Source organism: Crocodylus porosus, unplaced genomic scaffold, assembly GCF_001723895.1.
Source record: "Crocodylus porosus isolate Cpor-Errol unplaced genomic scaffold, CroPor_comp1, whole genome shotgun sequence".
Lineage (NCBI taxonomy): Eukaryota > Metazoa > Chordata > Crocodylia > Crocodylidae > Crocodylus > Crocodylus porosus.
In genome coordinates this window covers 106062465-106083760 of record NW_017728931.1, presented here as the reverse complement: position 1 = coordinate 106083760, position 21296 = coordinate 106062465, and the positions used below count along the sequence as shown (strand labels likewise).

Sequence of the window (21296 nt, the reverse complement as noted above, 5' to 3'; positions counted from 1 at the left end):
GGTTCCTTAAGAAGAAATGGCATTTCAATAGGTCAGAAAGGCAGTCATGCTCACAGTCTCCCTAGTGGTTACATGGTGAGAACAGAAACCTGGTTTAGAATCCTGCTTCAAGGAATAAAAGTATTTTATCCAGTGGCTTTAATTTTAAAAGCTTAGTATCATAGCACTTAGGGCTGGAAGGGACCTAAACACATCATCAGGTCCGAACCCTTGCCCCAGGCAGGAACCCCAGCCAAATATCTGTCCAGCCTCCTCTTGAAGACCCCCAAGGTAGGAGAGAGCACCACCTCACTTGGGAGCACATTCCAGAGCCTGGCAGCCCTAACCGTAAAGTAATGTTTCCTGATGTCCAGCCTGAACCTTCTCTCTAACAATTTGTGGCCATATTCCTAGTTCCCCTGGGTGGTGCCCGGGGGAAACAGAGCTTTCACCAATTCCCGCTTGTCTTCCCTGATGAGTTTGTAAATAGCCACCAGATCCCCTTCTCTTGTGGAGGCTGAATAAGTTTAAGCCTTTTAGCCTCTCTTTGTAGGGCCTACCCTGCTGTTTCTTGACCATGTGAGTGGCCTTCCTCTGGTCCCTCTGAATGTTAGCCCCATCCCTCTTGAAGTGCGGTGCCCAGAACTGGATGCAGTATTCCAACTGCGGCCTGACCAATGCCACACAGAGGGGAAGGATCACTTCCCTGGACCTGCTTGTGATGCATCTGTAGATGCATGACAAGGTGCGGTTAGCCTTACTGGCTGCTGCTTCGCATTGGTAGCTCATGCTTATCCTGGAGTCAAACAATGATTCCAAGATCTCTTTCTGCCACCATTTTGACAAGAAGGGTGTTCCCCAGCCTATAGGTGTGTTGCTGGATCCTTCTCCCTAGATGCGCAGTACCTTGCACTTGTTTGTGTTAAATTCCAGCTTATTCTCATCCACCCACCTCTGTAACCTGTCTAGATCTAGCTGGATTCTGTGCCTCCCCTCTAGTGTCCCTACCTCGCCCCACAACTTGGTGTCATCAGCGAATTTGGACAGTGTGCATTCCATACCCACATCCAGATTGCTGATAAAGATGTTGAACAGTACAGGCCCCAGGACTGAGCCCTGGGGGACTCCACTGTCTACAGCCCTCCAGGTCAAAAACAACCCGTCCACCACCACTCTCTGGGTGCGACCGTCTGCCAGTTTGTCACCCATCTGACTGTGTAGGCATCAGTGCCACAGTTACAGTCAAGTTTTTTTAAAAGCGTGTGGTGGGAAACCATGTCAAAGGCCTTCTTAAAGTCCAGGAAGATGACATCTACCCCAACACCCTCATCCAGGGTCTTTATGATCTGATCATAAAAAGAAACCAGGTTAATCAGGCAGGACCTGCCTTCAGTGAACCCATGTTGGTTGCCCCTGAGTATTATCTCCCCTGCTGGGCCCTTGGAGATGTGCTCCTTGATAATTTTCTCAAAGGTCTTCCCAAGGACCTGAGGTAAGACTGACTGGCCTGTAATTGCTGAGGTCCTCTTTTCTCCCCTTCTTGTAAATGGGGACCATGTTGGCCCTTCTCCAATCCTCTGGTACCTGGCCAGTGCCCCATGAGCACTCATAGAGCTGTTCCAGGGGGCCTGGTATGACCCCTGTCAATTCCCTCAGCACCCTCAGGTGAAGAGCATCTGGACCTACTGATTTAAACATGTCCAGCCCCTCCAAAAGTTCCCTAACTGGGTCGTCCCTGACCCTAGGCATGGTAGTGCCTCTCTCTCCTTGGTCTGTCCTCAGTTCTAGTGGGAGAGATGTCCTGATTCTTGTTCAGGAATATGGAGGCAAAGAATTTGTTAAAGAGGTCAGCTTTTTTGTTTGCTACAATCACCAGATTGCCAAGCCTATCCTGTAAGGGCCCCATGTTACCCTCTTCTTACTTCCTATGTATTTGAAAAAGGACTTTTTATTATCCTTAATTCTGGTTGCTAGCCCTAGCTGCTCCATCTCTGCCTTAGCCTTCCTAACAGCCTCCCTGCAGTCCTGAGCAATGGAGGTGTGATAGCCCCTTGCTTCCACTGTTTGTACACCTCCTTTTTTGCCCTCGGGCATCTCTGGATGCCTTTGGCGAGTCATGGGGGCTTCTTAGCACTTCTGCCCCCCTTGGTGTGCATTGGGACTGACTCCCTTTTAGCTCGGAGGATCGTCTCCTTGAGGAACAACCACCCGTCTTGGACTCCGATCTCATTGAAGCTCTGAGACCCCAGTTCCTCTCCTACTAATCTTCTTAGCTTACAGAATTCAGCCCTCCTGAAGTCGAGGACCTCTGCCTTGCTGCTTGCTTTCACCACCCTGTGCTGGATAGTAAATTCCAGCAGGTGATGATCACTGTCGCCCAGGTGGTCGAGTACCCACAGATGACCCACCAGGTTGTCGTCCGTGGCAAGGACGAAGTCCAGCAAAGCATTTCTTCTGGTGGGACTATGCACCTCTTGGGTTAGGTGGAGGTCCTGTATCCTGGCTAGGAACCTATGTGAGTGGTTGGGCCTGGCTGACTGCTCCTCCCAGCAGATGTTTGGGTAGTTTAGGTCACCCATGACAACCATATCCATTGACTTTACTGCCTCCGTGAGCTGACCAGCTCGTCCCACTGGTGAGGCGGTCTGTAGTAGACACCCACTATCAAGTCCCTTTCCCCATGCCCCCCTTGCATAAGCTTGTGAGTGGCTTCGTGTTTAAGGCCCTTTATATGTGATTATCATTTTTTTTAATAGCCTTATACATAGAAAGAAATGGGGCCCAGGTCTTAAATCAGGGGCGAGGTCTCTTATCACTCCTTTCCTAGGCGTTTCCTGTTGGGCAGCTGAGGCAACTCTGATCAACTTCCTGATCTGGTGTAGATTCCTTGTGAGACTCAAGTCCTTTTGTGAATTACCCAGAGGCTTGGTATAGAAAATTTTTAGAGTATTTTTTTTATTCCTTACTTTTTAAGGAAAATACCATACTTTGTATTCCCACAGTTCAAAATGTGGTGTAGTGTGTTGAAGAATAACTAAATTATAACAGGTGTACAGTTACTTAGGACAAAATTAATTGAAAAAAACATTTTACCCATCAACCGTGTAATTTTCAATATGTATTCTGTCATTTCTTGGCATAAGTAACTTTTTAAGTAATTATGACCATTAGCTTTTTCAAGAAAAGAGAGTAAACAGGATGTGACAAATTGCAAATAAAAATGAAAAGCTAGAAGTGTTATTTGTATCAAAGTTATATGCCTTTTAAAAACAAATTTCAACTATTCCAATTATCTGTGGAATAGTAAAAAGAAATAATAAAAAAATTCTAAAATCTTAATAATTAATAACACTTGATTTTATGCTTCCATTACAAAACAAAATGAAAAAATACTCCAGAGGCAAACTTACTAGACCGGATTTTACTCTGTACTTAATCCTCCTCCTTTGCCACAAATTGTTGTCTGCATGCAGTACATGACCATTCTACTTGCTTTGCCTTTTCCTTTGCTTATAAGTATTAGAATTAGCTAGTGAGTCATGTGCACATGTCCGGTATGGTCCTAATCATGGGCTGGTCCAGGATTTTGAAAAAATGGAGATGGTATGGCACATCTTCACATAAAACAGGCAGGGGAGATTTGCAACTTATGGACTAACCAAAGTGTGTGTGTGTATCTAATGCACACTTTTCACAAGTTGAAAAAGAAACTAGTTTTACTAATATGCTATATTACCCTGTTAAAGATCAAAACAATATACATTTATTGGAATGTGCACTAATTTGTTAGATAATAAGTTTAAAAAACACAACAAACTATTTTTTGACTTCTTGCCTAATGTTAAACTAGTGCTCTAGTCATAGTTAAATGTATGTCTCTTATTCAGATTTGTAGAACAAAATCTAGCTTTCCTGAGCATGTTGACAGTGCCTCCAGTATTTTGCGCTCAGCCATTTCTACACCAGAGTTAATATTGCCACACCTGAGTTAAGGTTTTTAGCTACAGCTAAAAGTAGTTTGCAGGGCTGTGAAGTAGAAAAGAGATATTGTTAGGAATGTCTAACAGACAACACAACTGCAGAAAAAAGGACTGGTTGAATAGTGGAATGTTGGAATAGTTTAATTTCAAGACCATCTAAATGCACACAGGGTCATTAACGCATGTGAAGTGAAGACAGATTAGCCACGTTAAGGTAGATTATTCGAGGATCCTGGTTATCTTGGTTTAAAAATATCAAGTTCTTTGATTAAAAATCCCCAAATCTGTGTTTTTCCATGATTAAAATGAAACACCACTACAGTATAACCTCATAAATCTGGATACCAAAAATTCAGAACTATCAAAAATCTGGCACTTCCCCTATGACTGAACTCAGTGGTAAAAGTCCACCTCCATAGCTGTGTTTTGATGAAATTTAACAGTTTTAAAGATGTGGCTAAACTCTAGGATTTACTAAGTCTTTAGGTCCTGGTGAAGAGTCTGTGGGCTAGGAGCTGCTTTCTCCTCTGGACACATTGCACAAGGAGTTTCTTGCCCTTATTTTTGGATATGAAGAAGGGGACAGCCTGTGAGCTGCAGTCTCTGAACTGCCATAGAGATATTTGGCATTTCGGTTCCATTGTGCTAGTTTCTGTAGAGAAGTATGAATACCAGACTTGCTGCAACCAGTCACTCTAGATTTGGGAACCCAGCACTGTGTCAGATCACACTCAGAAGGTTATTGTAGATGGGAGGGCTAGGTATTGCATCCTGACTTCCTATCCAAGAAGCTTCTGGGAGCTTTGGTTGCTTGGTAGCTATGAAAATCAGGCTGTGTGTGTTTTTATGTTTGGAAGTTTCAGTTTTTTGTGAATCGGTGGTCTAAGCTCCCGTGCTCTAGTGGTGTGTATTACCCGGGCTTAGTTGGCTAACATTGTATTTTCTGTAACCTAGTTGCATTCCCCTCCTCATCCCCATCCCTCTTATGTGAGTCCCTTGCTCGGGTGATTTGTATTTCTGTACTGGCTTTGTCATCTTGCTGGATTCATAACTCTTAACATCTACTAATAAAATTCAATTTGTTTATCAGATATTGCAGGAATATAACAATTTATAAGCAATTCAGTATCAAGGCCGTATGCCAAATTTAGAGCTTGGGTTGATATCCAGAACAAAACGTTACTGTCCATATATCCTGTAGGTAAATTAACTTCTTCCTCTTGTAAGTGTGCAGATTCCCCCCCCCCCCCATTTGACTAGTTGTTGGATCAATTTAGCTGATTTAAGTTTGACATGTTTTACTTGGCTGTTTCTGGGTAAAATGCATACAAGCTCAGTTGTGAAGGTGATCTAATGAAAAGCAGGTATTTTCAAATAAAACTTATTTTGGTCCTTAAATTCTCTTCTAGTAGCTGTTTTAATTCCTGATGGATGAAATCATGATAAGCAGGCTACTAATACCAGTTTCTTGGCACATCTAGGTAAAATTATTCAGACACAAATGTCCTTTTGGAGTTCATTGTAAGGTTTAGTTTTGATTTTGTCTTAGTGGTAAATAGTATTGTATAATATAAAGTATTGATATATACAAGGACTGGTAAATATTTCATTTATTGCATCAAACAGGCATTACCAGGTAAGTGTATAATAGCAGTGATTTACTTAGCAAGTCTCCTTGTCTGTATGGGGAAATAACCTGGAATAGCTATTGCACTATAGCTATTTCACATTAGATCCTTCCTGAAGTAGAATGAGTTAGACTGCAAAAGACACCATTAGTGAAGAATACAAATATCTATGTCGCGAGTTAGTGGAGGATCATTATTGCACTTTGAATGTGCACTCTAGCTTAGCTTTCAATACTTGATTCTGTAGGCAAAGTACTAAGTTTATCATTTCATCATGAATTTGTTCATCTGTGCCCCCAGCAGTGCCATATTTTTGTAGGTAACAAAATCTTTTGAAAAGTAGTAAATCCTTTTAGATCCAAACTTGTTTTAAACAATGCTTTCAGTTTAGTTGAGGCAGTCAAGACCTTCAAATGTGGGTACATTAGCAGATTTTTCATATCAAAATACCTTGTTTTAAACTATTCCATTTTCCCATTCCTGCCAAGAGCTGTAGTACTGTGTTTAAAATTGCTACTGTATTTTTTTTGACTGTTGCTTGTTTTGATTTTTCAAATGCTCTCTGTGTTGACTTAACTCTGCCCCCATTGAAATTTAGTGGGAAATCTTATAGAGGCATCAAGTAGTTACATCAACAAACACTAAGGACTTTAAAAAAAAATCTCATCCTGAAACAACAAAAATCAGTTTAAAATGTATTACTTTTGGCCTCTTCAGGATTACGTTCACAGTTTAGGATAAACATGAAAAAGAAGAATAATGAGGAAGACCATTTCTTTGACTAGTGACTTGTATTCTTTGCTAGAAGTTTACATCATCTTACATAATTCAAACTTATTCTCATAGTGTCCTATTTCATCACATTAAAGTATCAAACCTGAATGTATGCTTTCCATCTGTTTCAGGAAAATAAGTGGTTTTAAATGGGTTGTATCTTTACTGTAAGCTAAGTGGATAGTTTCTGTTCTTGTCAAAATGCTGTTTTATATTTTTACCTATACAAATGCTAGTGAAAAGCCAAAGTAATGAGGCCTAATAGTTATTTGGTATAGCTTTAATTTATTATTATAAACAAGCTGTAACAAGGAGGATGAAAAATACTTATGGCCTGGTTTTGCTTCCTGTTATGGAAAACTCTTCTAGGAAATGGTAATGTGTCCTCTGGCAGTCTTAGAATTCTAGAGGCTTATAGAAAGATTCTGTTGTATTCTAATAGTATCTTATACTGTTCTGTGGGGAGGGGAAGTAGGGAGAAAGGAGCTGCAGACAGAAAATGGCAGGAAGCCCTGGCATCCTGAAGCATGGGAGGTGGGGAGGGGCTGGGAAGATTTTTTTTTCAATGGAGCATTGCGCCCCCTCCCTCACTGCCTCCTGGCTGAGGGGTTCAGATGGCAATCCATCAATCTCTGGGAAGGGCAGGACTTCTAAGACCCTCTGCCAGGGGTGGGGAGGGGGGAGGCACCATGATCTGCCGCAAAAATGGTGACCAACACTGCTGAACTGCAAAACTGAGAGGCAGCTGCCCTGAATTTAGCAGGTCCCTGCTTATAATTCGGAATTTCTTTAGAATGCCATTAGTTTAATTGCTTTCACAGTCGATTAGACCTTTATGCAAGGCATCAGGGTTTCTTTCTTTTGCAAGCTTTCTTTTGCTTGTGCCCTTGATCACCAGCAGATAACTGCCAACACACAATAATCTGGGGAACAATTTTCAGGGGGTTTTTTTTTCCAGTGAAAAAGTCAAGTCAGTACCTCTGCTTTCTTTAGAGTTGATATGAGTAGACTTGTTTAAGAGAGCATCTCCCTCTCCCTTTCAAAATCCATCTTGTAGTAGAGATGATATCTTTTATTAGACCAACAAGTCCTGGTTGCCTCTTCAATTCCTAGCACTCATGGTTGTGTATCACTTCAGTGATCTTTTTGTTTTTAGATTTGTTTTAGACAAGCTCCACTGGAGTGGCGTGGGGCCAGTCTACAGACCAGATCTCATGGATGGGGTCCTTCTTCAGGCCTGCTCCAGCATGGAGTCAATGCAACAGATATGGCTGCAGAGCAACCCTGTGTACCAGTTACACATGCTAGTCTGCCCTACGTGCTGGATCTAGCCACAGTTCAACTTCACCTGCCAACCTGAGCCCATCTGCCAGATCTGGCTGCAGCTTGACCCCACATGCAAGCTCAGCTTCTTGCAAGCTCAACTCCTTTGATGCATAGGGCTGAGCCAGCATGTGCAGTTGCTCTGCAGCTGGGTCTGGTACACAGGGTTAGTCTACGGCTGCATCCCATCTGCCAACAATTGCACAGGTATTACACGTCTGATATGCCAACAATTACATTACTAGTCATGGATTTAGTTATTGCTTTTTAAATTTCAAATGGACTATATTTTAAAGTATCTTTTGGACTTTTTTCCTTCCTTGACATAGCTTTTATTGAAATTAAAAAAAGAATGCCATCATGTCCCAGTGTACATGAAAAAGCATCCTTTTATTGGCTAAATATTACATTTAATAAAAGCGTGCAGAGCTAAGCATTTCAAGGATTTGACTGCAAAGGTCAAACTTCTAAGGAGATTTCATTTCATTGTGTCATTAACAGATGTTGTTCTGAAATGTTATCTTTTCATTTTTACTGTATAAATTACTGGTAGAATTATATTTGAAGTAAATTCTTTTTCTACTGCATAATTTTTCTTTTTCCAAGAAACTTTTTTAAAAAAAAATCTTTGTATGAAACTCTCCATAGCAGAATGCTGGGAGGGTTTGAGTGTGGAGTTCTAAGGGAGATCAATGCGTATACTGTATTTTCATGCATATAACCTGAGCCCTGTAGACCAGCTGAAGAAAATTGGGGTGCACATTATATGTATGGAAAAATGCTCCCCACAGGTCTTAAAATTTGGTGATAGTTTAGGGTGGAGACCTGGGTCCTTGGCCTCATAGCCCTGGTAGGTGGGGGCTCCCTCTGGCAGGACTGGGGGGGCCAAGGCCTGTGGGTGGGGGGCAAGGGACACATGAGCAGAGCTGTGGGGCTGTAGTGGAGGGAAAGAGGGACACCATCAGGGTTGTTGGGGGATATAGTGGCGGGGGGGGAAAGGGGCACCATGAGGGCTGGGGGGGCCTTTAATTTTAATCACAGATTTTGGGGTTTTTATCAGAGAATTTGCAGTTTTTTTATTGGGGAAAACCAGGATCCCTGCTTACTAGTTACCTGTTCTACCTATTCTGTTATGTTTTCTGTGGTTGACTTTCTGAATAGTTAATCCAGTGGTTAGGGCACTTACTGAGTATTTAACTGATTTAAGTCAAAATCACCTGTCCAAATCAGACGGTCCTGAACCTGGCTTTCCATACCTCAGAAAATTGCTCTAGCCATCATACTAGGGATTATTATAGGGTCTTTGTCCCTCTTTCCTGCACCTGTGTGAAAATTTCAAGATGTCTCAATTTTATTTGTGAGAACTATTTTTCACCCAGCCCTACTTAACATGGCAGTTCTCCAAAAAGCTGTGGCTAGAAGACACAACACAGCTGTAAAGAAAGTTAAGAATTTCTTATGGCGAATAAATGGTCATATGCAGGATCTTGACATTATAACAGGGCATATAGGCATAGTCTCTGTTTCTTTGGTGAACAGGTCATATTTGCAGAAAAACCTCCTTTATCAGTTGTCATTGTTTATTGCGTAGTGGCACATCAGTGAAGTGCAAACTAAGTTTTTTGATAAATTAAAGTAAGATTAAAAATCTGCATTTGTTGTAGGCATCACATCTTGCTAAATACCCACTGGCACTTCTTTCTTAGGTCAGGACAAGTCAACTACAAGTTTATCAGATATCTGAAGGTGTCTCACCAGTAATAAGGAACCTCTTTTAGAATGGTTAAAACAAAAATTCCTTTTGATCCTTTTAAATGGAGGTTTATATATGTATGACCTCTGCAGTTTTTCATAATTCAGTTGTTTCAAAAAGAAACATTTTTACGCTATAAGAAGCCATAATGTTGCAGCAATTATTTGTTCACTTGGACGCAGCGTTATTCAGCTTAATAATAATGGTGTATTACTACCTTGTAATTTTTTTTTCTTTCTTATAAGGATCTCCTCCTAGCTACCACAAGCACATAGGGCACCTATACACGTCAGCGAGGCTGCTCTGACACATTGTAATTACAACGCATCAGAGCAGACTTGATTAACTGAGTCTGCTGGAGTGTAGTAATTACCACATTCCAGCGGACTTCAGTGTCACGCGCATCAGTGTCCCCACACTGAAAAATGGCAGCAGGGGCACTTTAAAGCTTGTTGAACAAGCTTTAGTTAAAGCACCCCTACTGCCATCTTTCAGCATGGGAATGCTGATGCACATGATGTTCTAGGTGCTTTAATTAGAGTGCCTCTCTAATTAAAGCACCTATCCACCTCCTGGAGCATATGTATAAATTCCCATAGTGGCTCATGAAGGAATAATAGAATGGGGAAGAAGTATTTATGCCTACAGAACTCATGGTATATTTTTATTTTCTGTGGTATGATGTCCCTTATCATTGCAGACTACTGCCTACGTTCCTAAACATTTTATTAAAAATATTTAAAAAATAACATTTCAATAGACGAACACCTTGCTGGGGTCTTTTGACCCCAATGCTTTTTCCTGCTGTGGCAGGGGGTTTGGACTTGATGACCTGCTCAGGTCCCTTCCGACCCTACCAACTATAACTATGAATACCAGGCAAACTTAGAATATGCCAAAATATGCAGTATTCATCTGTTGTACTGTACATATGCATTACAGTACATTCTTTAATTATATTGTGTTTTATTTTTTGCTCCCTATCCCCCCTCTCCCACCTGAGGATCCCTGGTTCTGTCACCGCACAGAATTTACCTTGCCCAGTCTGAATGTATAGTTATTCCCTACATTTTATGGACTGACTACATGTAGTCCTGGTGTTAACCTTGCACTGGTTTAGCACTCGGATTTAGAGTACATTGATATTTGGAGCACACATAGCTAGAAATTGTTGTGTAGCTGCCTTGGTATGTGCTATCACAGGGTTTCATAGAATCATAGGACTTGGAGGGACCTGTAAGATCATCAAGTCTGGTCCCCTGCTGTGGGCAGGAAATTGTTGGGCTCAGACAAGCTCAACAAGGTGCCTATCCAGCATCATCTTGAACACCTCCAAGAGAGTGACTGCACCACCTCTGCTGGAAGTGTGTTCCAGATTCTGGTGACCCATATAGAGAAAAAGTTATTTCTTATGTCCAGCCTGAATTTACCCTCTGTTAGTTTATGCCCATTGGTCTTCATCCTCCCTTGAGGTGCCTTCCTGAAGAGTTGCTCCCCTAGTTCTTGGTGCTTACCCTGACGTACTTGTAGGTAACTATTAAGTTGCCTCTCAGTCGTCTCTTACTCAAACTGAATAGGCCCAGTTCCCAGAACATGTTGTCATAGGGCCTATCTTCTATGCCTTTGACCATTCTTTGTACCCTCTCAAGCTTATCCACATCCTTTTTGAAGTGAAGTGCCCAGAGTACTCCAGCTGAGGCCTCACCAACACCGAATAGAGAGGAAGGAACTCCTCCCTGGATCTATTGGCCACACGTTGGCTGATGCATGCCACAGTTCTATTTGCCCTTCTGGAAACCTCATCACGCCTTTGGCTCATTAATCTTTCGGTCGATCATGACCCTCTGGTTCTCGTTCAAATGGTGTTCTAGCCAATGGACCATCACCCATTGTGTAGTTATGTTGAGGGTTCTTCCTAGCCAGCTGAAGGACTTTGCACTTCTCATTGTTAAACCTCATCTGATTTTATTCTGCCCATGAATCCAGTCTGTCAAGGTCATCCTGAATCTTTTCCCCATCCTCTGGTATGCCCACGTTTCCCCATAGCTTGGTATTGTCCGTGAATGTAACCATTGAGCTTTCTACCCCCCCGTGTCCAAGCACTGGTACCTGGGGGACACCACTGGAAATGGGCCTCCAGGGTGATGCCATCCCATTGATTACAGCTCTCACTACTAGGTGGTAAAGGAATTGGTAATTGTTTATTTATATTGAGCAAATGGTTACCCTAGAATGGAAAGGAATAGACAATAGCTACACTGGTGTAGTTTTACATTTGATATTTCATGGATTCTAGTAAGAGTTATGCAGTACATCTGTCTATGCCAGATTTATGCAGTAGTCTGCTGGTCTACACCAGTGTAAATGTATGTTGCACAGTGCCAGCATGTTCTATCTTAGTTTTCAGGCCCAGACCTTTTGCTGCACAACCTTTAATTGGATATAGAACTATTAATCTCCTCATGGGCTTTTCTGTGGTGGCAGCACTGTGGTATCCAAGGGCTTCACAACTAATGCGTTTATTTTCATGACAGCCCCGTAAGATGAAGGGATGGTATTATCCCTGTTGTACAGATTGGGAACTGAAACAGTAAGATGTGAACGTAATAAGTGTGCAATAACTTTGGATGCCCAATTTTAGATGCCTGTGTCCTGACTTTTTTTAATGTGTTTTGAATTTCATAGTAAATAGATCATTTTGGTCTGATTATCAACAGATATCTGTTTTATTTGTTGGTAAGTTGAGAATTTCCTATAGGACAGGGCTGTCCAACTGGCAGCTCATGAGAGATTAACATGTGGCCTGTGGGTTCCTGTCTGGCTGCCAGTACCTCCTCGTGCCCCCCCCCCCCCCTTTGCTCCTGTAGCTGTGGAGTCTGGGGTCTCTGGGGCATTGTAGCGCTGTAGGAAGGAGCACAGTGAGATTGCTTTCTTGGTAGCAGTGATGGGGAGGAGCAGAAGCACTTGTTGCTGATGTAGTGGTAGGTTGAGGGCTTGTGCTGCCCATGAGATACAGGTCCCAGGAAGCCCTTATAGCATATAGCCCACTGGTGTGGTGTGATGCCTCCAGCTACTCTAAAGTTGAACAGATCTAGTGTGGGGAATGAAATGGACACTTCTGGAAGAAGACAGGGCTGTTATGTGTTGCCAGTTTGAGTACTGCCATGGACAACTGGATTCTACTCCTGTGTTTATCGAGTTTGTGCATGCTGCTGAGCACATCACTTTACTGGAACTTAAACGGATTGCAAATAATTGTGTTGCCCTTGACTTTCTGGCACTCAGTCTGAATTGTGCAGAACCACTCGGCATTCACAAGTGCAGCTTACGTCAGAGAGATCTGTATACTAAATGAGGCGCTATAAAAAAAAAAATACCAAGTGCAGTGAAAAAATCAGGATATAGGCATCTCAGAAATGATCATGTGATGAAAAGTGTTGTCATAGGGTAGCTCAAAGAGCTGCTATAAGTAAAGTACCTGCAGCATTATCTGTATTCAGCATCCCATGCTTCAAAATGGCAGCGGGGGGCACTTTAACTAAAGCTTGTTCAATGAACTTCACTTAAAGCACCCTTGCCACCATTTTGAAGGACAGGGACTCTGCATACATATGACACGGAGGGTGCTGGAGCATGTTAATCAGCTGCGATTCGTTAACTGTGATTACTCTAATTAGCATGTGTCAGAGCAGACATCTGGTATGTGTACAGGTACCACTAGTGTGCCTGTTTTAATGTAATTGCCTGTATACATTTAAAAATAAAATTTCTGTATTCGCTTTTTATTCTGTAGAATCTTATTGAATTTCACATGGCTCATTGAGCATGATTTGGATCTCTTAGATCCAAAGTATACACCTCTACTATTTGAGTTAATGGAATACTGGTAGCACTAGTAGCCTGTCTTCCTCTCTGGATTTCCCATCAGAGCTGATGGGGAAGCACTCCTTGCTAGTTGGTAACAGAGATATTTGTTGTGTAAAAGAGTCCTCATGCTGGATTCAGTCTCCAGTTATGTAGAATATTTTCCGAAGGCAAACTGCAGACCTCATGCCTTTCTACAGCTCAGCTGCATGAGCATGGGACAGAGCTGCCTAACATATATAATGCCTGAGATTAAGAAGCCCATGGTATAACAGAAATGCAGGGGACTTTTGCCAGTGGCAAATTTGCAGCTTAGGGAACACCAGCATGTGTGGAGTGTGTGGTGCTGAAGATGGGTCTGTGGTGCTGCATACCACATATCCGTGCTCATCTGGACCTGCTCTACCAGTTTATATCTTTTAGCATGAAATTAACTTATTATAAATTTGAAGCTGTGCCTCCACTTTGGTGCAAGTGTTTTTCTCTTCCTATTTTGTTGCCTCTATTGTGTGCTGCATCTTTCTATTTCATGTACATTTTTTACCTTAGTAAGTATGAAAGCTTTTGATCAATTCTGCAATTGAATAATAAATGCTGTATAATGGCTCAGTATGCCTAGAATTCAAAGTAGTAGTAGGAAACATAATGTGGATGGGCTGAAATAATAAAATCTGATCATTCTTCTAAAGTGAAATCAAAATGTAGTTTGTTACCTATTGAGTAAGTGTAATTCTTTTCTAAAGTACAGAAAATCAGGTGTTTAATTTTTTTTTTTATTCTTAAAACTTTCTGTGTACACGTGTGTGTGTGTATAATATAATTGGAGGAAGCACTCTGTATTGTAAGGTAGGACATTGAGTATGAACATTCAAACAAAGGGGGTGTTGTGATTTTTTTTTTCCCCCCCAATCGGAATATATAAATCATTTGCTTAGTTTGCCTGAAACCGGTGAAAGGATAAGATTTAGAGTGTGTCTGCACATTCATTTGCTGTAATTATGGTGTATTAAGTTTAGTACCTGTAATGACAGGTACTAACAATGCACCATAATTGGTGCTACTGCGCATTAGTGCAAACAAACAGTGTTTTTGTGATGTTAATGCACAGTAAATTAAATCTACTACTAATTTGCAGTTGATTACATCTCCTGTGCATTAGCATGGGTTTTGCCCACTGCACTATACACAGTAGAATTAGTGTACTGTGCTCGAAGCATCTAATGTAGACGTGCCCATAGACAGGTAACTTTTCATTAAGTGGACAGCTTAAAACGAAGACCAAAAGGACCAAGTAATGAGGAAATAAAGTAATATTAACTAAAACTTACTTTTTATCATATGATATTCAGCATTAATGTATCTACTTAGACATAGGCATATGAGGTTTGTATATTGTGCTCTTTTTTCAAATTGCATGTCTTTATTTGTATAGAAACTTGTAGATTTTGAATGGTAATGAACTGTTTAGAAGGACGCAGAAACATCTTCTTTGGCTTTCAGGATTGTTGGTTGTTTCTTCTTTGGCTTTGTCTTTCAGAGTCTATTATTCATATTTAAAATGCATTTTATAGACAGGGACATTCACAATGATCACTTCTTTAATTATATGCTTTTAAGTATTATGTATGAGCAGAGCAGGATTTTGTTAAAGAAGTTTAATATGAATTTGAAAAATATGATGACATGCTTGGGAAGTAGATTGGTTTGACTTGAGATCTTAGCTTTAGGCAAGTGCAGACCTGATATACTTCTCATCCTGCTAATAGCACTAAGGCATTTGAGGCCAATCCCTTTGAAAGGTTTTAATGGAACAGGCTTGCCCTCCGAGCATTTGCGGCAAGTTCTTATAGTTCCTAAATGAACAAGCTAGTGCCATATTATTAATTGATGTCTTTTGTCTTTACTATAATCTAGATAAAGCAGCTATGCCTATTCACATGCTAAAAATCATCAGTGGAGCACCTGAAACGGCACTACCGAGCCACCTGCAAAGAGTGGATTCAAAATATCTGCAACTGGGTTGTGATCACGCCAACAAATACTTTAAGGTAACTATTTAGTATCTTCCATACTTTCTGGTAAATGTACCAAGAATGTGTAGGTTCTCACTGAATAGTTCCTCTGCTTTTATTTCTTCCCTGGACTAAGGAATAAATTAGTATAAATGGCTATGTAGAGTTCACACACCTTGGCTAAAAACATGGCAACACTAAAGCATGTGAGAATTTTGCCACTGATTTTTTTTTTTTTTTTCCACCTCTTGTATTCATTATCTATGTAGATTTAAGTCTAAAGATTTCAATTTTAGACACTGCAAATGTATATACAACTTCTAATTCGTACAGAAAACTGCAGCATATGAGGGATTTCAGAGTTTGATTTTAAAAAAACAAACAAAAAGCTCCCACAAACCCTAAATAACAGTACTCTGGATAATAATCAGTTTTCTGGTCTGGTGACTTTTAAAGGTATTTCACATTTCTTGTATGAAGAAATACAATCTCCCAGTTTTATGAACAGACAATTCTAATAGCAGCTACCACATCAAAATATGATTGTTTTTTCTCTTTAGTCCCTCACTATAAAGCATACCACATTTTATAATAATGACATTCAGTTGCCTGGTAGTTATTTTAAACTGGGACTGTTTTAGAAGAGTTGAGAAGTTCACATTTAGGCATGTGTTCTCAGCTTTAGGCACAGAGTTTAAGTGAAAGAGGGAACTAGTGTTTCAGACCTTACACTGAGGAGTTCATCTGAAGTTTATGTATAAGGCCTGTAACTATGCTTATCATTTCTTTTTAAAATATATCTTCCAATCACATGTCTGTACATGTAATTTTAAATCTTTTTTTTATTACTTCCAATACTTGGAGGATCAGAATCAAAACCCCAGACTTCCATTGTGTCCACTTTTGAGAAAGGATTGCTAGATTTCCTGCAGCTGTATTCATACAGTTCAGACTTTCAGTCAGTGTTTTACTTCTTGTGCATCTGCAAAGAAGGGCCTGACAAGTGGAGGTGGACCAGTCACTGTGAGGTGTGGATAAGAATGAACTCTGGGCTTGAGAGTGAGCTCTGGATATGGATTGACCCCTTTCTTAGTGAATAAGAATAATTAGTGAATAAGAGTGAATCCACTCTTTAATTAGTGAATAATAGTGAATAAGAGGAAATAAATAATTCTGGGTTTGTGTTCTGGTTAGTTACCCTTTGTTGTGATGGGACTGATTATACTCCTAAAAATCTCCATATTAAGTAACTAACTAACCTTATTCAACTTAAGTGTCAGTGGTTCCACAAGCTCTTTTGACAGCTTTTTCCACTTGGGTTAAATGCTGGAAAACAGTACTATGTTTTCCCTGATGCACTAAAAAACCACTATGACTTCTTTCATTCTGGTTAGCTAGTGGGAATAACTGGCCTGCCCTGTAGCAAGACTGTGCATCTTTCCTCCTCTGTCCAAGGTAGTTTTTCTATACACTGAGCAGAGCTAATTCTCTTGAATAAACCACAGACTTAACTTTCAAACTTTTTTGTTTCGTCCTCTAAATTTCTCTCCAATTTTTTATTTTTTTTAAAAGATCTCTGTATTCAGCCTGCACAGCATGAATGAATAGCATACTTTCCTTTTTTTTTAAATAGTAGAATATTTTGGGGTGACATTCTTTTAACAAGTGCATTAATGTATATTTGTATTGTGAATGGCATCATAGCTCATTGTTGTAATTCCAGGCTTTCATCTGACTTTACTACAAATGTAGTTTCATTATAAGAAGTGGGGGGGGTTTTTTGTGTTTTTTCCCTATAGCCACTAAAGCATTTGCTGCCTTTGCTGCTTTCACATTGACTGATTCAATAGATGATCCGACAATCCCCAGATTTATGTAATACTGCTATTCTAGTCTGTTCCCCCAAGGATTTAAATGTTTATTCAAAGGATTATTTACTTATGTGAGATTCTTTTATTTCTTATGTTTCTGGACTCTGATTTCATGTACAAGTTTTTATTACTTTCCTCCAAAATATTTGTAATCTGTCATCACTTCTGAGAGTTTAATTGTCCTGCTTTAAACCACCTTTTTCCTCTGTGAATGAGATTAACTAACAGAATTTACCTTTGTAATTATTAATTTAACTACATGACCTATGTTTCAGAGGTAATCGTTGACATTAGCATGATAATTTCTGGCAGCATTCCTTGCAGAGCTAATTTCTCTACCTACACCAAACAAATTGCTCCAAACCTTTCCTAATGAAGAGTTTTGTCAGGGCATGATATTAAGTCATGCCTAATGCTCAAAAAAAAAATGTTGGATTTATGGTTTGATACATCTATAGTTTAGTGCTGCTGTGGTGACCTACAGTTGCCTAGAGGTTCATTTTAGAGTTTTTATTTTTGTAAATTATTTTTTTCTCTTCTCTCCCTTTTAGGGAACTGTTACTCTCTCCTATCCTTTAATTAAACTTGGAAATGGAACAGATTCTTTCAAGATTACACTACAAGGTATTCTGTTTAAACATAGCATTCTTTATTTTTCCTGAAATTACTAGGATATCTTTAAGGTTTTGCTATGCCAGTAATAATAATAAACAGTGATTAAAGAGCTACTTTAACATGTTTAGCGCAATAAAAACTGTCTCTTTCTCCTCAAACAAGTAGTATTTTAAGGTTATATCACAGAATCATTGGAAAGGGCCTTACCTTAGTGATTCAGTAGGTTTCCTACCATAGAGACTTGTAGTATGTAATTATATATTGTTCCATCAATATGTTACTTGCCTGAACTGCCTTAAGAGTTTTTTTCTTCAGTTCGTAACCATGAGGAAAACTGCACAGAAAAGTTAATGGAAGTTACTGTATTTACTTGAATATAAGACAGCCCCTCCCCAGTTTTATTAGATTCTATATATGGAAAATGTTTTAAAATACTTTCCCAGGTATTGAATATAATTCTTGGAGGTCTGTCTTGAATTTGTCCCCTTTCTACTGCTACAGCAGGCAAAATAGTACCTGGGAAGGGAAGGATGGTGGCTCTCTTGTCGTCCCCCCCCCCCCCGTTTTTTTCCTCTGCAGCCCCTTTCCCACTCACCTTACTGCCAGAACCTGGTGTCTCTGAGCACATAAATCTGAGGATAAATTTGAAAACACTGACTTTGAAATAAACATGCCTATAGTAGTTTGCATATAGACAAATTACTGCTGGTACCCATAGTCTTGGTTCATCCAGAATTGATGCATCTTATCTTTTTTGAAACTGCTACAAGTTTTGGTACAGGTGCTCCATAAACACATTTCTAAGTGTCACTTTTTGTACCTACTTATATGTAGTATGCACTGTGCATGATATTAGTCCAAAGCTATAAGGCTCAGATTTTACCATATAATTCATAGGCTGGGCCCCAGCAGTTAACAGTGTTTTTCAAGCCATGGTGACCCCATAGCTTAGTATTGCTCAGTGTATGTTTGTACTTCAGAGACCCTCCCCCTGACCCGCCACACTCAAGGAGCCATGCTAATTAGCGCCCCCTACTCATGACTGTAACTGGGTGTCCTTTTTTGTCATGAGTTGTGGGATCGTCACAGAATTTATATGTGGGGCAACCTGGCCCGACCCCATCTCAGAGAGCAGGGCTATACTAATCATACGAGACAGGCTGAGAGGAGGCAGCAGAGGGATTCTGGGTAAACTGTGTGGAGCTATTTGGTGATGACTGCCAGATATTTAAAGCTGGTGAATAAACAGGACTCATTGGAAATGAGAAAGAAAGGCAGAGCTCAGCTGTGGGAGTGAAGCGGAAGTTGAAGTGTGTTCAGTGTTGTGGCTCGGTATGATTTGAAAAAGTTGGCACTGAGGGTAACTGCACTCAATGGGTACTGCCATATATCTTATTTAGGTGGGCTGCACTAGCCTATTCTTCTGATAAGTTCCCATCTCCCTCTCCATGGGGGGCAGGAGGGGAGCATGTCATGCTAGTGAAGGCCGTGTTGTTACCGGTACTTCTGTACACCACACTGGTCTCCCCTTCTCCTCCTCCCTTCCGAGTCTGTTGCCCAGAGGGCCGTGTGCATTTTCTTCTGGGGCTCCTGATGGGAAAAGGTCACCAGGAAGACCTTGTACAATGACCAGAGGGCCAGGAACAGGGGCATGCCAGACATCCTCCTGTTCCTGTGGGCCAAGTATATGAGTCAGATCTGTGAGCTGGAGATGGGCATGCAATGCAGAACAGCTTGCTTGGGGGGTGATATTTTGCAGGGCATATCTTGAGACACTGGGGAGTGTAAACCCTGACCAGCTTCAGGCTGTGGATCATAGATGCACCGTGGTTCTGCAAGATCCTAAGCCGGTGCTGCAGCTTGTACGGCCTGCAGAGCACAGGCCCCGCGACCATGAGCATCCACAAGAAGATCCAGGAGATGGTGAGGCTGAGGGACATCATGTTACTTGTGAAACTACTCCTGGGTGATGCGTGCCAGGCCGTGTGGGAGTGCATCAACCACAAGGATCTACATCAATATCACAAGGATCTGCATAGAGATCACAAGGATTTGAACTGGCTCATAGCCCACCAAGCCCTGCCAGTGAGGACCCAGAGGCATAGAGAGGGTCAGCTGGGGAGACCCAGCTGCCTGTGGCCAAACTGCCACAGAGCCACCAAGACGATCAACCACATCCTTGGGGTTTGCACCTGCGTCAAGGAGGCATGAAAAAAGATGAAGCGGTGACTGGCGTCACCCAGCTAACCAGAGAAGTGGCGCTGTATGAACACCTTGCCATACACCTTGCCAAACATCAGGGGAAGCTGTTAGCTTGTTTCAACCCATTTGCATCCTGTGTCAGGTGTGCCCCGTGGAAAGCCAGGAACCTTCTGTACTATGTAGAGGTAGTAGGCTGTGTGAATATGGCGCTAAGCAAACTCTAGACCTACTACCAGAAATCAGTAGTGGAGGATGGAGAAGATGTGGCCAAAGCCACCTGACCCAAAGACATGTGGCACAGGATCTTCCAACTTCCCCTTAGCAGTGAAGGGGGCAGTGACAGTGAGGAAGAGGAAGAAACAAATGGAACGGAAGACAGTGACAGCAGCAGCAGGTCATTCCAGGGGAGCTGGAGTGACGCTGACGTGGACGACAGGTGAACTGAGTATGTGACCTCACAAGCAGGGTTGGGATGAAAGGAAAGGGTTTCCTGGAAGGGGTTGCCTGATCTGAGAGACCAGAGTTTGAGTGTGTAGCACATGGTGCGGTTATTATAATGGGTCTGGGTGGTCAGTGGGTCTTTGTACATGTGCACGGGCTGCGGTTTTTGTAACGGGTTAAGGTTTTCTTTGTGGAGTGATACTCGGAGTGTAGCTATATATAACCACAGAGAGAGAGTCAGAAACATTTTTTCCAAAAAAACCCAAAACATTTCCCATCTCTATTGGCCAAATATGGGCCATGTGTTTTATGGTCCATGTTCAATGTTGGCCTCATTTAATCAACTTCATAGTTCATTTCCATTACTGAGAACATGCTGCTTTTGGCAGCAGTTTAATATAGACAGTATTTAATGAGGTTTCCTGGTAAGCAAATAAGATGAAGAGCTTTTTTCTCATGGCGGGGGGGGGAACCTTGTCTCCAATATGAGTAGATATGGTATTTTTGCATGCACTGTGGCTGTTACTTGGAACAGAAGTTTCATTGTAACCATTACACTGATGGATGAAGGCTATGCTAAATCTGTTAATTGGCTGATAATTTGGCCAATAAATTGGCACAGCTGCAGCACAACACTCAGGCAGCAAGGAGCACAGCCGGCAGTGTGGAGAGCTGCCTCTAGGTAGTAAGTCTGGTGTGGTGAAAGGGGAGGGAGCAGGGAAGGTGTGTGGGGGGAGCAGATCAACATCCCCCATGGTGAGGGAGTGGGCAAGGGCAGACACTACCTGGGTGGGGGGCAGAGTGGTGGCTTGTAGGGAGGGCCTAGGTGGCTGCCACTGCTGCTTGCCCCTGGA

The 21296-nt window shown here is 41.4% G+C and overlaps 1 protein-coding gene across 1 annotated transcript in view; it reads left to right on the top strand.

Moving 5' to 3' along the window:
• Positions 1-15219: 15219 nt before the first annotated feature.
• Positions 15220-21296, top strand: part of POT1 (protection of telomeres 1) — a 173258-nt gene continuing 167181 nt past the window's right edge. Inside the window, exons 1-2 of the mRNA XM_019543458.1 lie at positions 15220-15349; positions 17736-17808. Of these exons, the coding sequence (XP_019399003.1) occupies positions 15227-15349; positions 17736-17808 (196 nt within the window). The 5' untranslated portion in view covers positions 15220-15226. The remainder of the gene's footprint in view (positions 15350-17735; positions 17809-21296) is intronic.